This window comes from Toxorhynchites rutilus, chromosome 1, assembly GCF_029784135.1.
Source record: "Toxorhynchites rutilus septentrionalis strain SRP chromosome 1, ASM2978413v1, whole genome shotgun sequence".
Lineage (NCBI taxonomy): Eukaryota > Metazoa > Arthropoda > Insecta > Diptera > Culicidae > Toxorhynchites > Toxorhynchites rutilus.
In genome coordinates this window covers 177,681,065-177,699,301 of record NC_073744.1, presented here as the reverse complement: position 1 = coordinate 177,699,301, position 18,237 = coordinate 177,681,065, and the positions used below count along the sequence as shown (strand labels likewise).

At 41.2% G+C, this 18,237-nt stretch overlaps 1 protein-coding gene and 1 non-coding gene across 2 annotated transcripts; both read left to right on the top strand.

The window, feature by feature from the left end:
- The first annotated feature begins 5,560 nt into the window (after nt 1–5,560).
- On the top strand, nt 5,561–17,595 carry LOC129776230 (D-beta-hydroxybutyrate dehydrogenase, mitochondrial). Its single transcript, XM_055781755.1, has 3 exons — nt 5,561–6,168; nt 16,580–16,788; nt 16,849–17,595. Exons 1-3 carry the CDS (start codon nt 5,999–6,001, stop codon nt 17,532–17,534), a joined length of 1,065 nt encoding a protein of 354 aa, XP_055637730.1. The 5' UTR covers nt 5,561–5,998; the 3' UTR covers nt 17,535–17,595.
- On the top strand, nt 16,454–16,526 carry Trnat-ugu (transfer RNA threonine (anticodon UGU)). Its single transcript has one exon. It is a non-coding gene; the product is annotated as a tRNA-Thr (tRNA).
- Nucleotides 17,596–18,237: the final 642 nt, after the last annotated feature.

Below are 18,237 nucleotides of genomic sequence, written 5' to 3'. Positions count from 1 at the left end.
GAATGGAATTTTATCAAGTCGTTCGAATTATTTCGACTCGATCGAAATGCAGAATAGGGATGATAATCTGAATGCGTATTTAGCGTCATCCGTAGTTTGTACAACTTGTACTCTGCTCCCTAGGAGAACTCTTGAGCGAATTGTTTCGCCTGCTATCATTTGTATAATTTTGGTATCATTTATCTCCAGCCTGGAACATACAGCTTTTTGGACGAGTATATTTTGACGTAGGACTACGTCTAACCGGAAGATATAGGGGGTGAAATGGAAATCTAGGCACTGAACAAGTAGGAAAAAATGCAAGATTTGGAACGCTTATAATTCGAGCATTTCTCAATAGATCGCAAAGGTTTTTGCATCAATTGATAGGAAATATATCTACGTATCTATCATAACAAATAACATTTCATTTTTCTTGAGATAAATAATTGAATAATTGTGAAATATCAAGCATTGTCCAATTGCACTATGCGCCCATTTTTGATTGGTCCATTTTGTGCTCCTCAAATCGTACCGTCCAAAACGGGCAACCAGAGCAGCAGCGAAATAGAATGAAGTACGATTGGAAAGGAAAAAGAAAAAAAAATAACGAAACAATGGTCGCAGTCTCACACATGCGTAATTCTCGAGCCAGCCAGTCAGCTTAAAAATCCCCGCTCGGCTGCCGTAACGATCATTCTTTGTGTGGACACCGACTGGACAACATCGTTGCTGGACGAGCTGGATGGCGAGGGATCGAGTGCCTTTCTCAAGGCAAGAGGTCGGAGGTGGTAGCGCTGGAGTAGAGTAGAGTAGAGTTTTCAAAGGGCCTTTCTCAAGGCTAGAGACGAATGAACTGCAAAAGTTTAAAGTCTCTATAATACAAGACCTTCCTTCCTTCTTTCCGTAACGATCATTCTCATCCAAACCGTACACCACATCGGTTCGCATCACAACACATCAACAAACCAACCCAAGCAGCCATGTCTGGACATGGTAAAGGAGGAAAAGTGAAGGGAAAGGCAAAATCCCGCTCGAACCGTGTTGATCTGGAGTTCCCCGCAAGGGTAGCTAGGCCGAGCGCGTTAGTACCAGTGCACCAGTCCACCTAGCCGGCGTTATATAGTTTCGGCCGCCGAAGTGATCGAGTTAGCTGGTAAAGCTGCTCGCGACGATAAGAAAACCCGCATTCGGAACAGAACACATTCGGTTCTGTGGACATCAAGACAACAGGCAGTTGCAGCGAGTGGCGAGTGGCAAACGCAATCGCAAAACGGCATCAGGTAGCAGAAGAAAAAAGTTTGTTCTTTATACAAACTGCTTTGGTGGCAAATCCAGAACAAGGCGGCATCGAGGGCGTTCGAAATGGTTTTTGACGTAGGATTACGTCTTTCGGGAACATATTGGGGTACAAATTGAAAATCGAAAATCGAGCACATCGTGAAAATTGTCTAATTTCAAACGCTTATTGCTCAGTCATTTCATGATGGATTGATGAAATTTTTGCGTCAATCGATTTCAGCACTTCATAACAAATTTTATATTGAAAAAAATAATATATGTCATGGAACTAACTATCGAACAATTGAAAAATCTCGACCCCTATCCCAACGGAAATAACCACTTCTGATTGGTTGAAATTGACGACACATGCGGCGGGTCCCTAACAGAGACATCGAAACTAAGCTGCCTGGGGGAAATCGGCATTGCAAATACATGAAAGTAGGGAGATCTTTTGTTCCTACCGAAATGTATTCCCTAACAGAGACATCAAAACCAAGCTGTCTGGAGGAAAACGGCATGGCAACTATATGCAAGTCGGGGGCATTTTTATATTGCAATTAAGGTGAGTGATACGATTAATTCTAGCAAATAAAATTTAATCTTAGAACTTTAATGTTGGTTGCTTCGTGAAATTTTATATCCATGACCGATCGTGTATTGTGAAAAATTTAGCACAACTGTAAGTGTAAACTTGTATATGGAAGCAGTTTTGTTAAAAATGACTTGATATATGAAACGACTTATTTCAATTTTTATAAATAAAAACCAAGTTGTGTTCCCGCTCGAGAACAGGTCGTTTGGTTTAAGCTGTCTGTTTTGTTGTGTTCATTTTCACCCAAGGAAAGTTTATACGGCGTGAAAGATTGGAAAAGTGAAGAAATATTAAAAAAAGTGATTCCCCATATGCTCTACATATAGTATTAGGTGTTGTTAGTCCAATTAAAATTCGCATTGGGTTGAATAAACACTTATTAGGTAAAAATTCTAAAATAAAATTACCTTTTCCATTTCAAATATGTAACATGTTTTCACTGAGGAGAAAAATTGATAATTGTGTTCGGTATTGGTAATTATCTTATATTACATTGGTGAGTTTTTTTTTCTTTATTGCATTCATACATACCAAAGGAGACATCTCGTCTAGGACAGACCTGCATGTTTTCATCTATGTAACTTACAACTGACGAGGCACGCTAGTCATTTCCTACTGGCAAAAATCTCGATCAAATGGTGACTGACAGAGTACAACGCAACAATTTGCCTGTTACTGAGCTTTGTTAATACGTTTTGACCGATCAAGTAGGCGGTAAAATTGTCCATAATGAATTGATGATTGTCGCAGATTGCATTTTATTTTCATCGAGCAAAGCTTCGATTTTCATTCCGGTTGTTGTTTCTTGTATTTACTGAAGTAAATACTATGTCTAACACGCGATAACGTGTGAGAGATTGCAAACCTTTTAGGCAACGGAATATATAATTGACCAAAGCTTGAACAATCTCTACATGCTGAAATAATGAAGAAATTTCTCTTTTCGTTGTAATTTCTGCCCGATATCGAAATTCACGTATTTGAAACTCCGTTTGGACTCATTTATATCCTTTGTTCTTCTCGATGTTTTGGCATTTTATATAATAATGGTATTCAGGTAGCAAAGTGAACAAATGCATCCTGGTAAAAGTGTAAACTTCCATTACATCAGGTGACATGGTATTTCTTGTCTTGACGATCATAGTGCGCTGACTTGTAACATGCTTTGATGGTCAAAACACTGACAAACTATTTAACATCAAAGAGTAAGGAATTTGTTTTGTAGCACGTCGTTTGGTGGTAATGTTGCAATGGTCGTCATAGTAGTCCGAAAATACGCAGTGACTGTGACAAATTGCAGCACTGTTCTAGGATCACAGAGTGCGGTTTTCGTCATATCTCGTTTCAATTCGGTTATCTTCTATCTAATACGCTCCATCCAACGTCTGTTTACCATCCTTCTGTCATCATCACTCGGTAAACACTGGTCGAGTGGACAACCAAAGAAAACGGCCCTTTTCAGGGCCACCAAATCGTTATCAAAGAGTTTAACGATGTAATTCTTCAAGCATATCCAAAATCAACAGATAGCCTAACGGAATCCTACGTCAACTATGCGGTCGTGTCTCGGACACAACCCTCCTGTGACTTTTTTCAAAACCACGAGTACTAAGTTTTCTAAATTGGAACCATTCCATAAAACAAGGCGCTTTTCAGGGCCATTAAACCTTCCAAAAAAGAGTTTAGGAAATACAGTTCAATGCTTTCTAAAACAATATCCAAAATAATAATAAAACACAAATTGATTTTTTTCATAATTTGTTTGTCAGGATATGATGAGTATGTGAATTTGGCAGTTGTTCTGAGCTTATTGATTATTATTATTTTTTTTTATTGAATTTATCACCAATTCTTAAATTGCTTTTAGATTGAAAGTACAGTAATTTACACTTATCTCGACATTTAGCTAATTGGACGGACCTGTAATGCGACATATTTAGTTGGACATTTTTGTAAACATAGAGTTCGGGGTCCAAATTATGACCCCACATTGAAAGTCGACACTGTACCACTGGCATCGCAAATGTTCAATTACAGGTTAAAATTACCTCCAATCCGACACTGAGTGGTGGTAATGCGACGTGCCATTGAATGTAATTTACTGTAAAAAAAAAATATGTCACAAGCTGGATGGGAAGAAATTTTCCAACTGTGAAAGCTGTGGCGAGTGGCAAACGCAATCGCTAAACAGAAAGGTTTAGCCGAACAAGATGGGGATATCGAGTGATAACAAAACAATAAACTCTTTAGATTGAAGATAATTTTGTGATCCTGAAAAGGACCCTTTTTAGCCTGCATGTGAATCCAACGAGCGAACAAATCGTAATGAATGTATTTTTCTTTCTTTTTTTTTGTTTTTAAGAGGCTTTAAACTTTGAAGTTCATTCGCCTCTAGCCCAGTGGAGAGCCACAATAAAACCAGCCCAGAGGGGACTGTCGAAAGGGAAACCAAAAAACGCAAAAACACAACGCCAAAGGTTCTTTTCAGAACCACCAACATGTTCATAAAGAGTAAACAGTACACTAATCCATTTTTCAGGTAGATAGGTAGGTATTCACGTAGGAGAAGAAAATAAAACAATATATATAAAATATATATTTAACAAGAGCTGTCCCCTTTGTATAGTCCTACGTCACTCCGGTTATGTCCCCGACATTACCCACCCGTCTTTTTCAGCACAAATTGATTGCATTTCTATCTGATCAGTTGTATGCAGTGAAAACATGCAAGTCACATTTTGTCCCAATAATCAGTCGGAGTAACTGGAGCCGGTGTTTCCACCTACGGGTCAGTGTTCCACCACGAGACACCACTACCAATCGATACAATTTAGATTTCTCCGAAGTTATCCGACCCCAGCCCACACCACTGTGATATTGCAATTCGCCAGCTAGAATCATTCTCTGTTCGCTCTCTGTCTCCCATTTTCAGTAAATCGCCATGCCATATTCATAATCTTCCAGGAAAAGAAACGATAAGCGTGGTGTCATCATGATCGCAGTTCCGTTGAATCGAAGTGCCGAAACACGCTCGATTCGGAATCGTTGTGTTCGAAATGATCATCGATGCTTGCGTTTCGAAGGAATAAGCCTTGCGCTAGCAAAGGAGAAAAATGTGAAGAAATGTACATCACAAGAGTACACAAGATTATAATAGTTGGATGAGCGAGAGATAAGAAAATGTTAAGTGAGAGCATCTGCATCATCTAGTACAGGTAAACAGAAGGAAGATAAATAAAAGTCAAGATTAAGCCGGTTCTTGCACATGCCTTCGATGGTCGCCACACTCTAGCCAGAAGAATTATCTCCGAGGAATCAACAAAAGGGAGAACGCAACAGATTCCACTCCAAAAGCAACAGGCAATACTTTTTGGAATGCTCAGTCTCGAGCAGCGTTTATCTCGACAAATTATCTAGGATTTGGCCTTCCACGAGATGAAACATCGAAAACTTACCTGGATAGCATACGCACATATCAATTATCGAACACATCCTGGATGAATAATACATAGCACGAAAGGGAGCACAGTGTTTTGATGGTGTGCGCCATGTGTTCGGTGCTGTTGCCGGGCATCATCGCGATTGCATAATTTATACATACATAGCGCGGCGTCTACTATACCGACGCGGTTATATTTGTACGCGTTCGCCGGTGTCCCTCTCGTCGGTCCAGAAATAAATTTGTATGCACATAAAAACAAATCCAATCGCAGCATGCCCTCACTTTACACTCAAATTCCAAGACGCCACGACAGGGTTTGAAATTCAAATCCTGCATTCGGGCTCCGATTGGCAGTCAAATTTTCATCCACCTTCGGAGCGGGTGGACCGGACCGTTGGCGCGTGCATCCGCTGTCTTCCTTCCTCTTGATCTCGCTCAGTTCAGTCCAGTCCTGAAATTTGATTTCTGCTGCTAGCTTCGAGGAACCTTAGCACACCCAATAACCTTGAATTCGTTAACGTATTTTGGTGATTTGTTTATAAGGAGATAAGTCCAAACTACGGAGTGACAATACCTTACCGGGGTGCATTCGAGAAGGGTGTCAGTTCGGCTTGCGGTGCCGTCGTGGTCGATAGAGTGTTCGTTATCCCAGGATTTCGTGTCCAGGATTGGAGAGAAACTTAGCTTTTTGGCGGCACAGGATGGCATCTGTTTCGCTGCGAGGTGACACTGGAGATCTGCTGAAATATGTTGGCCTGTCGACGGTTGCCGCCGGATTGCTGCTGGTGTTGCTCAGCAGGAGGGAACGCCGGAAACGGACCGCCACCGAGCGTTCGGTTGTGTTCGTCACTGGCTGCGATTCCGGTCTAGGGTGAGTACGCAAATTGTGGTTTTTTGGTGGAAGCTTGTAAACGGAATAGCATTCTCTCGTTATCTCCTTTACCACGATTGATGCTTGTATACCGGTATGTGAAAAGGGAATCGTAGTCAGTTCCCTATTTTTTATCGCTTCATATCGTTGAGATTTATCGGTCCGAGTGCTCGATGCGAAGAGGTAATAAAAAAACTCTCTGTGGCTCCGTTGCTCCTACATTCAGTAGAACCTAGTTTGACTCTAAACAAGCTGATTTGTATTCTATGCCGTGATCGTGAAGAGAGGAATTACGATGGCTTTCTTCTCGTACTGATCCAATCTGATCGAGAGAAGAGATAAAGCTGATAAGCTTTTAAATGTAGGGTGGCTCTGGATATTCGCGTTTTTCTTGCTTTTTAGGCGGAATTTTTACAAAATGGTAGAAGTGAATGAAATGGGGGAGATCAAAATTTTTCGTTTGATTGATGTTTCAGAGTATGATGATCACATATCTAACCTCACTAAAGGATACCTTATATATCACCAAGCTATAGATTACAATTATGTTTTACGATTAGCAATTTTATCTAATGAGAATTGACAGAGAAAGTCAAAGTGTTCTTCTAATACTAATAAACGCGCACGACACAAATCACCATCAATAAACCACTGATGTCATGGCGTCATGAGAGTGGAATGCAATGTTATCTCATTAAGATTAAGTGCAAGATCGTGCTCAATTAATTATACAATATCGGTGCTGCTACTTTGGAACGTGCCATTTCGATCTATGGCTCCATAAATTCGTTCCCATGAGCCAACTGTAACGGCCAAAACGTTCTTTACTATCGGGACTATTAAACTGTACACGTTCATTTCAATGACATGCACTCTTCGGAAACTTTTCGCTACCCCTTAGTTTGAAGTGACCAGATGGTCAGAGGTCTAACGCGGGACACAAAAAACAAAACGTTATGTGAACATAAACCATAGTTTAGTGAGTCTAAACTGATCATTATTATTTCTTTCTGAGTATCGGCACTCAGTTGTGATTTTTCGGTGGTTTAGATTTTGTTTACGCCCGAAAATCACTCGCTCAATCAGCTCATTTACGCCTGGCAAGCAAGATTCAAATGCTATAATTTTCTTCAAATTACCGAATGGAATGCTCGAAAATTCCAATTCATTTTTCATCGATTTTAGTGTTAATGTATGCATTCAAAGAAAAGGACAAATTTGGGATGGCGATGAAAGACAATTTAATGGAACAAATTTTCCTTAAATCTTACGTTTATTAAGCCTACAACACAAATGATTCAAGGCTTGATTCGCAGTAGCAGCACTGTCAAGCAACTTGATTATTTTTTTCATACTGCAAGCTCCACCCCACAGCGAAGGAGTAGGACATCTTGACACCTTGTCCGCCAGATATAGGCGATCTGGTATTGACAATATCATCTCTTTGCCGCTCCTTAAGCCGGGAGACCGAAGCAACCGGCCAAACGGTGGAGAAGAATCTGGCCAAAATTGACATTTTTATGCGGAAGGTTCAGACGAGACCGACCGTATCTGAGCAGCAACTTGATGCTAGAATTCAACGAATGGCAGAGGACCGGGTACTTTACGTTCCCCAGGTAAGCGATGACGTCGAATATATCATTCACATCAAGTTCTCGAAGAAGGTCCTTCTCTGACAGACGTGAAGGGAATGTCCAAGCCGCTCTTCTTTCGAGTCATATGGTGAACGGGGAAATATATAGTACGAAGTGCTTGCCGGAGTTGGGAAGGTGATGTGGTCTTTATGCCGAACATGGGATCAGCCCATTATGCCAAAAGATCACTGGAGGATTGATCGGCTGGACATAAACATTGTTGCGAGAATCACAACCCTCCGCAACATTCCCCAGCAGCGTCCGATAGGAAAGTTTTGGGCGAACGGCCAAAATAGAGCGACAGACGACCACCGAAGCCACGAAAAGGTAAAATAACACGCCGTAAGACCGCCCAGCGCTTCATTTACGACACTGCATCAAACAACTTTGCCTCTTCCTGTCGAGTATACACTAGTTCTTCGGGCTTATTTAAAACGTTAAGCCCTGACCGAGCTAGGGAACCAAAGATGAACTTTTCGTCTGACTCACGTTGGTCCCTGCGGATCGATAGGGAACTTTTAAAAATCATTTTCCAATTTTGTTGTTGTCGCTTCCAGTTGACACTCTCTGAACAAAAAGCCCAATGTCGGTGCGATGGAACCAGCTCAACGTATTAATCTTTGGATACATTAGAAGCGCTCTTGAACAGCCTGCCAAATAAAAGTTTTTTTGAGTTTCATCCATTTAAGAAAATCAACATGATCAAATTGTTATATTGAAATATATTGATATCGCAGGACATTTTGGTTTTTTTTTTGCCAAATGCGGGTCTTTTCGCGAGACGGAATCTTACGCGGGACATTTTGTCGAAATGTGGGACTGGTTCCTTGGAGTAATCCATCAAAATAATCCAATACTCTTCGTCGCGCGCAACTGTGTAATGTTTTCGGATATCAGCTAGAAAAATGTAAAGAAGTGATTTAAATTCAAACTTTGTTTAACGCGAACAGATTGATTTTATTCCGGTGGGCGAAGCTAGATAGTTGAACAAATTTTCTGGAGTCTATCAACGAGAAACAATCCTCTGTGGATCTTTGGCGCGGAGAGAACGCGCTAAATGGGAAGAGAAGGCCACACAACCCCATTCTTCAAGTGGATGGTACAACCATCAGCGATCCGCCAGATACTTTGAACACGCTCGGTGAATATTTTGCGGGATTGTCCTCCACCTCCAAATTCGACCCCGAGCTCATCAGTCGGCAGGGAGCGGATACTACTCCAGTCAGCAACTTTGTGGTTCCAGTGAGTCGTCCCAATAATCTTCTCAGCCTGAATTTCACAATCGAGGAACTTTCCGTCGCTATACATTCCGCTAAAGGTGAGTTCACTGGCTCCGACGGTATCGGCTGAAAGATGCTGAAACAGCTGTCCCTGCTCGGATAGTCCGTCCCAATCAGCATCTTTAACAAGTGTGCACGAATTTTTTGAGGGTTGGAGACATAGCCTAAGGTCGGTCAAAGCAGCATCAATGTCAAAGACTACCGTCCAATTCCCTTGAATCCAAGATCGCGGAAAGAATTGCGAACAGACGTCTGGTCACCTTTCTGCTCCAAAACAGGAAATTGGACTAGCGGGAGTTCGCCTTCCGGCCGGTTATAGCCATGGGAATGGTAGCACTGGACCTGGAAAGGGCGTTCAACGGAACATGGATTCCGTTAGTGCTGAAAACTGTGCCAGATTGGGGTTTTGACGGTAAACTACTCAACTTTATCAAGAACTTCCTCACACGCCGAACCTTTGAGGTCGAAATCGGTAGCAATAGCTGCCGAGTTTTCCACAAGGAGACAGAAGTACCTCAAGGTTCTGTTCTTGCCGCTACCCTATTTCTCGTCGCAATGAATTGCCTGTTCCAGGTCTTATCTAGGGAAATCTTCGTGTTCGTCTACACGGACGACATTCTTCTGATGGCAGTGAGTAATACCCCTAGGATTCCACGGATCAGAGTACAAGCAGCCACCACCGAAGGAGCATTTAGAATTTCAGGGCAGAAAAGCGGCCATATGGTGATACGTTACTACAGACAAAAGGGTTCCAACTCCAATGCCAACCGGTCGAACATGTTGAAAACTTTTTCCAAACCGCACTGAAATAACAGCAGAAAGATCCGGCTACGGGTGGCCAAAGCTGTTGCTCGCTCTGGCATCGATCTATAACAAGGCACAACGGACTTTTGCCATCAACATCAGTTGCCTCTGTCTGCGTTAGAATTTGAGAACCCCCCTTTCGACCTAATCATCGACTCGGTGATCGTTTCCAGGATTGTCAGATTGCTGTCTATCTCGCGTGAAGTTGAGGATCACCAACTCTTTTCGCAACATTCCCTGTGTTGCTGCCCGAAATACGATGATGTGAAAAATTTCTATGGAATCAACTGGAGTATACGAGACATCTTGATCGACGATTCAACGAGAGTAGCAGCACTTTTCTGCTACTTAAAAGAAGCCGAACTATTTTTCAGGATCTCACGCCAATGGATCCGCACGAATATCCTTGTTCCTTTTCTCTCCACGATGAAGGGAAATAAGAACATTTTTTAGTTTAAAAAAAACTCCAAAGATTAATACGTTGAGCTGGTTTCATCGCACCGATATTGGGCTTTTTGTTTAGAGAGTGTCAACAGGAAACGACAGCAACAAAATGGGAAAATGATTTTTATGAAAGTCCCTTATTGATCCGCAGGGACCAACGTGAGTCAGACGAAAAGTTCATCTTTGGTTCCCTAGCTCGGTCAGGGCTTAACGTTTTAAATAAGCCGCAAGAACTAGTGTATACTCGACAGGAAGAGGCAGAGTTGTTAGATGAAGTATCGTAGATGAAGCGCTGGGCTGTCTTACGTAAGTTGGCCGGAACCTGAACCATGACCGATGAAAAGATGTATATCGGCGTGTTATTTTAGCTTTTCGTGGCTTCGGTGGTCGTCTGTCTCTCTATTTTGGCCATTCGCCCAAAACTTTTCTATCGGACGCAGCTGGGGAATGTTGGGAAGGTTGGTGGTCATCGCGACAATGTTTATCTCCAGCCGATCCATCCTCCAGTGATCTTTTGGCATAATGGGCTGATCCCAGGTTCGGCATAAAGACCACATCACCTTCCCAACTCCAGCAAGCACTTCGTACTATATATTTCTTAATTCTCCAAATGACTCGAAAGAAGAGCGGCTTGGACATTCCCTTCACGTCTGTCAGAGAAGGACCTTCTTCGAGAACTTGATGTGAATGATATATTCGACGTCATCGCTTACCTGGGGAACGTAAAGTACCCGGTCCCCTGCCATTCGTTGAATTCTAGCATCAAGTACGTCTCGTATTTCATTATGGGTACGAAAAGAAGTTTTTTACTCCTTCTGGGGTATTGCCTGCTGCTCAGATACGGCCGGTCTCGTCTGACGCTTCCGCATAAAAATGTTCATTTTGGTCAGATTCTTCTCCACCGTTTGGACGGTTGCTTCGATCTCCCGGCTTAAGGAGCGGCAAAGAGATGATATTGTAAATACCAGATCGCCTATATCTGGTGAACACAAAGTGGATCAGGATGTCCAACACCTTCGCTGTGGGGTGGAGCTTGCAGTATGGGAAAATCATCAAGTTGCTTAACAGTGCTGCTGCTGCGAATCAACAGCCTTGAATCATTTTTGTTGTAGACTTAATAAACGTAAGATTCAAGGAAAATTTGTTCCTATAAATTATCTTTCATCGCCATCCGAAATTAGTCCATTTTTTTGACGTAGGACTACGTCTAACCGGAAGATATAGGGGGTGAAATGGAAATCTAGGCACTGAACAAGTAGGAAAAAATGCAAGATTTGGAACGCTTATAATTCGAGCATTTCTCAATAGATCGCAAAGGTTTTTGCATCAATTGATAGGAAATATATATATAAATATAATAACATTTCATTTTTCTTGAGATAAATAATTGAATAATTGTGAAATATCAAGCATTGTTCAATTGCACTATGCGCCCATTTTTGATTGGTCCATTTTGTGCTCCTCAAATCGTACCGTCCAAAACGGGCAACCAGAGCAGCAGCGAAATAGAATGAAGTACGATTGGAAAGGAAAAAGAAAAAAAAATAACGAAACAATGGTCGCAGTCTCACACATGCGTAATTCTCGAGCCAGCCAGTCAGCTTAAAAATCCCCGCTCGGCTGCCGTAACGATCATTCTTTGTGTGGACACCGACTGGACAACATCGTTGCTGGACGAGCTGGATGGCGAGGGATCGAGTGCCTTTCTCAAGGCAAGAGGTCGGAGGTGGTAGCGCTGGAGTAGAGTAGAGTAGAGTTTTCAAAGGGCCTTTCTCAAGGCTAGAGACGAATGAACTGCAAAAGTTTAAAGTCTCTATAATACAAGACCTTCCTTCCTTCTTTCCGTAACGATCATTCTCATCCAAACCGTACACCACATGGGTTCGCATCACAACACATCAACAAACCAACCCAAGCAGCCATGTCTGGACATGGTAAAGGAGGAAAAGTGAAGGGAAAGGCAAAATCCCGCTCGAACCGTGTTGATCTGGAGTTCCCCGCAAGGGTAGCTAGGCCGAGCGCGTTAGTACCAGTGCACCAGTCCACCTAGCCGGCGTTATATAGTTTCGGCCGCCGAAGTGATCGAGTTAGCTGGTAAAGCTGCTCGCGACGATAAGAAAACCCGCATTCGGAACAGAACACATTCGGTTCTGTGGACATCAAGACAACAGGCAGTTGCAGCGAGTGGCGAGTGGCAAACGCAATCGCAAAACGGCATCAGGTAGCAGAAGAAAAAAGTTTGTTCTTTATACAAACTGCTTTGGTGGCAAATCCAGAACAAGGCGGCATCGAGGGCGTTCGAAATGGTTTTTGACGTAGGATTACGTCTTTCGGGAACATATTGGGGTACAAATTGAAAATCGAAAATCGAGCACATCGTGAAAATTGTCCAATTTCAACCACTTATTGCTCAGTCATTTCATGATGGATTGATGAAATTTTTGCGTCAATCGATTTCGGCACTTCATAACAAATTTTATATTGAAAAAAATAATATATGTCATGGAACTAACTATCGAACAATTGAAAAATCTCAACCCCTATCCCAACGGAAATAACCATTTCTGATTGGTTGAAATTGACGACACATGCGGCGGGTCCCTAACAGAGACATCGAAACTAAGCTGCCTGGGGGAAATCGGCATTGCAAATACATGAAAGTAGGGAGATCTTTTGTTCCTACCGAAATGTATTCCCTAACAGAGACATCAAAACCAAGCTGTCTGGAGGAAAACGGCATGGCAACTATATGCAAGTCGGGGGCATTTTTATATTGCAATTAAGGTGAGTGATACGATTAATTCTAGCAAATAAAATTTAATCTTAGAACTTTAATGTTGGTTGCTTCGTGAAATTTTATATCCATGACCGATCGTGTATTGTGAAAAATTTAGCACAACTGTAAGTGTAAACTTGTATATGGAAGCAGTTTTGTTAAAAATGACTTGATATATGAAACGACTTATTTCAATTTTTATAAATAAAAACCAAGTTGTGTTCCCGCTCGAGAACAGGTCGTTTGGTTTAAGCTGTCTGTTTTGTTGTGTTCATTTTCACCCAAGGAAAGTTTATACGGCGTGAAAGATTGGAAAAGTGAAGAAATATTAAAAAAAGTGATTCCCCATTTGCTCTACATATAGTATTAGGTGTTGTTAGTCCAATTAAAATTCGCATTGGGTTGAATAAACACTTATTAGGTAAAAATTCTAAAATAAAATTACCTTTTCCATTTTAAATATGTAACATGTTTTCACTGAGGAGAAAAATTGATAATTGTGTTCGGTATTGGTAATTATCTTATATTACATTGGTGAGTTTTTTTTTCTTCATTGCATTCATACATACCAAAGGAGACATCTCGTCTAGGACAGACCTGCATGTTTTCATCTATGTAACTTACAACTGACGAGGCACGCTAGTCATTTCCTACTGGCAAAAATCTCGATCAAATGGTGACTGACAGAGTACAACGCAACAATTTGCCTGTTACTGAGCTTTGTTAATACGTTTTGACCGATCAAGTAGGCGGTAAAATTGTCCATAATGAATTGATGATTGTCGCAGATTGCATTTTATTTTCATCGAGCAAAGTTTCGATTTTCATTCCGGTTGTTGTTTCTTGTATTTACTGAAGTAAATACTATGTCTAACACACGATAACGTGTGAGAGATTGCAAACCTTTTAGGCAACGGAATATATAATTGACCAAAGCTTGAACAATCTCTACATGCTGAAATAATGAAGAAATTTCTCTTTTCGTTGTAATTTCTGCCCGATATCGAAATTCACGTATTTGAAACTCCGTTTGGACTCATTTATATCCTTTGTTCTTCTCGATGTTTTGGCATTTTATATAATAATGGTATTCAGGTAGCAAAGTGAACAAATGCATCCTGGTAAAAGTGTAAACTTCCATTACATCAGGTGACATGGTATTTCTTGTCTTGACGATCATAGTGCGCTGACTTGTAACATGCTTTGATGGTCAAAACACTGACAAACTATTTAACATCAAAGAGTAAGGAATTTGTTTTGTAGCACGTCGTTTGGTGGTAATGTTGCAATGGTCGTCATAGTAGTCCGAAAATACGCAGTGACTGTGACAAATTGCAGCACTGTTCTAGGATCACAGAGTGCGGTTTTCGTCATATCTCGTTTCAATTCGGTTATCTTCTATCTAATAAGCTCCATCCAACGTCTGTTTACCATCCTTCTGTCATCATCACTCGGTAAACACTGGTCGAGTGGACAACCAAAGAAAACGGCCCTTTTCAGGGCCACCAAATCGTTATCAAAGAGTTTAACGATGTAATTCTTCAAACATATCCAAAATCAACAGATAGCCTAACGGAATCCTACGTCAACTATGCGGTCGTGTCTCGGACACAACCCTCCTGTGACTTTTTTCAAAACCACGAGTACTAAGTTTTCTAAATTGGAACCATTCCATAAAACAAGGCGCTTTTCAGGGCCATTAAACCTTCCAAAAAAGAGTTTAGGAAATACAGTTCAATGCTTTCTAAAACAATATCCAAAATAATAATAAAACACAAATTGATTTTTTTCATAATTTGTTTGTCAGGTTATGATGAGTATGTGAATTTGGCAGTTGTTCTGAGCTTATTGATTATTATTATTTTTTTTTATTGAATTTATCACCAATTCTTAAATTGCTTTTAGATTGAAAGTACAGTAATTTACACTTATCTCGACATTTAGCTAATTGGACGGACCTGTAATGTGACATATTTAGTTGGACATTTTTGTAAACATAGAGTTCGGGGTCCAAATTATGACCCCACATTGAAAGTCGACACTGTACCACTGGCATCGCAACATGTTCATAAAGAGTAAACAGTACACTAATCCATTTTTCAGGTAGATAGGTAGGTATTCACGTAGGAGAAGAAAATAAAACAATATATTTAAAATATATATTTAACAAGAGCTGTCCCCTTTGTATAGTCCTACGTCACTCCGGTTATGTCCCCGACATTACCCACCCGTCTTTTTAATGCATGCGTTAACACTAAAATCGATGAAAAATGAATTGGAATTTTCGAGCATTCCATTCGGTAATTTGAAGAAAATTGTAGCATTTGAATCGTGCTTGCCAGGCGTAAATGAGCTGATTGAGCGAGTGATTTTCGGGCGTAAACAAAATCTAAACCACCGAAAAATCACAACTGAGTGCCGATACTCAGAAAGAAATAATAATGATCAGTTTAGACTCACTAAACTATGGTTTATGTTCACATAACGTATATACATAACGTTTTGTTTTTTGTGTCCCGCGTTAGACCTCTGATCATCTGGTCACTTTAGATTAAAAGAATGTTGAAAACGTTTTCAGGAAGCTTGAAAACATATATTTAGACACCCTACACGTGTTTTTTCTGAAAATTTCAAATTTTACCCTCTCCTCCAGCCCTTGCTTTGGAGTTCAAAACCAAAATGACTCAAAAATAGATTCAGCATCTTCGAAAACCCCCGTATATCCAATTTTAAGGCATTCCTATCATTTTTCTATTTAATGCCACCTAGAATTTCTGAGGGACCACTGTGCGCCGTTTTCACCCTTCTATTGAACAATGCCCGCATTCACCGGAAAACATTTTCTTCTATCAAAGCGTGCACGAGTGCACATTTGCGCCACCAAATTTAGCACACAGTGATAGTCTCCCAATTTCAATTATAGAAAAAATGAATGGCGGAAAAAGTTGGAGATGAGGTCATTATTGATATTTACATACAGTAGTTCGAACAATCGCAATTTGTAATACGGTAATAATTATGACCGGATGCGAGCCCACCTTCACGCGCATGTCATGCGCTCGTAAAATATATTTCTCCACATGGCATCACGTCTCTCTCTAACGTGAACTCAATATAGAAAAATAAAGTTTTCAATCAACGGTATGGAGTAACGATTTTTCTATGTAAACAATCTGGGTGTGTGACTTTAAAACGAAACAACAAATTCCTGTGCTGTTTCCAAGAATCAAGAACCCTATGCACCGTCACTTATCTTTGAGATTATTTCACTTTCCATCATGTTCCACTTGCATTCGCTCCGAATCGGTTGCCTTCTTGTACGGTTCCGGACCAGCACTGCATCATGTGCCTCTTTAGCTCAGTAGGCAGAGCGCTGGTCTTGTAAACCAGCGGTCGTGAGTTCGATTCTCACAGGAGGCAGGGCGTTTTTTTTCTCTTCCCTCATTTTAATTATTTTTAAATCCCTCTTCCAGATTCAACGTGGCCAAGCAATGTCACCGATTGGGTTTTACCGTCTTCGCCGGCTGCCTAAACGTCGACTCGGAGGGAGCATCGCTGCTGAAGGAAGTGAGCAAGGAAACTGGCCGACTGGTGGTGCTTCCGCTGAATATTACTCTCGAGGAGAGCATTATGATAGCGCACAAAATGGTGAAGGATTTTCTGGCACGCGAACCGGAGTTTGGTTAGTTTAGCTGAGTTATATATGCAAATTCGCAAAATGTGTCCTTTGATTGTTTCGCAGAATTTTACGCCCTCATAAACAACGCCGGTGTGATGTGCTTCGGAGAGTTCGAGTGGCAGCTGGTGCAACATATCGAGCAGCAGATTGGGGTAAACTTGCTGGGTACGATGAAGGTTACCAAAGCGTTCCTGCCCCTGATTCGACGGCAGCGCGCTCGATTGATTAACGTTACCAGTCACTGCTCGCTGCAGGCCCTCCCCGGTCTGTCGGTTTACTCGGCCTCCAAGGCGGCCCTTCGCTATTGGAACGAAGCGCTGCGGATGGAACTGTCCTACCACGGGGTGGATGTGGTGAATTTCATCCCCGGCTCGCTCGTTATGCAGACAAACATTAGTGCCAACCAACAGGTTTATGCCACCGAAATGGCGGCGGGATTCAGTGAGGAACAGAGAGACTACTACGGGAGGTATTTCGAAGAGTATAACGCGTATTTGAGCTTCATTTCGGGCGTCAAACCGGTGCAAAGTTTGCCGGACGACCACTTTGTGGTGAAGAGTTTTACGAACGCTCTGCTGGATGAGAAACCCGCGCTTGTTTACAAATGTGAACCGTGGCGTTACAAGGTGTATCACTTTCTGTTCCGTAACACTCCGGTAGGCGTTAGCGATTGGTTGGTGCGGAAGTTTATCACGTTGCCAGTATATAAACCTCCCCACAAAAAAGAAACTGAGGTCCACCAGGAGTAAAAATCATGAAATAATTATCACATCTATATTTCAAGAATATAAGTATTTTTGCCACTTGAAACTGATTTCTCGATTGCGTATGATGACAGCCTTATGGGCGGTTTCAATGGGCAGGGTGGCAACTTGATTTGTGTTTCGGAATTCCTGGTTTTCCTGGTCAATTCTTTGAAAAATTCCTGGTTTTCAATAAACATGCAAACTCTCTACAGGTTTCCAATGCAAGATGCATTCATTGTTTTTTCTCTGTTGCAGATTGTCTTGGAACAAGAAATATAGTAAAACAAGCAATAGAATTGTAGAAACTGGACAGAATTATTGAACAAAAGTTAAACAAAATAACACTCGTATATGTAGAGAAAATGCTTAAATCTTTTATTAATCTTACAACTTGACATACAAAGATTATCTTTGAAAAACGTTTATTTCTTGGTGCATTGATTACTGACTTATCAACTTCATTTGCTCGTCAATCTATGGACCTGATTCTCGAATACACTTCGAATACACTTCACGGTGGAAACGGAATGAAACGTATCCGCGATGACAACGGTACGGTGTCGACATCTGGATACGAGATTAGTTTCCCACTAAACTTATCATTATAATATCAAATTATCTTCAGATTAAATTTTTGTATGAGATTATTATATCACATTAAGAAAACAAAGTCTTCCACTCACATTGAATACCAGTTTGATACGAA

What these genes read in the sequence shown, in the direction of transcription:
- LOC129776230 (XM_055781755.1), top strand. Translation starts at nt 5,999, where the DNA reads ATGGCATCTGTTTCGCTGCGAGGTGACACTGGAGATCTGCTGAAATAT. An exon ending in GGCTGCGATTCCGGTCTAGG is followed by an intron (nt 6,169 to 16,579) that starts GTGAGTACGCAA and finishes TCCCTCTTCCAG; the next exon opens with ATTCAACGTGGCCAAGCAAT. An exon ending in GGCACGCGAACCGGAGTTTG is followed by an intron (nt 16,789 to 16,848) that starts GTTAGTTTAGCT and finishes ATTGTTTCGCAG; the next exon opens with AATTTTACGCCCTCATAAAC.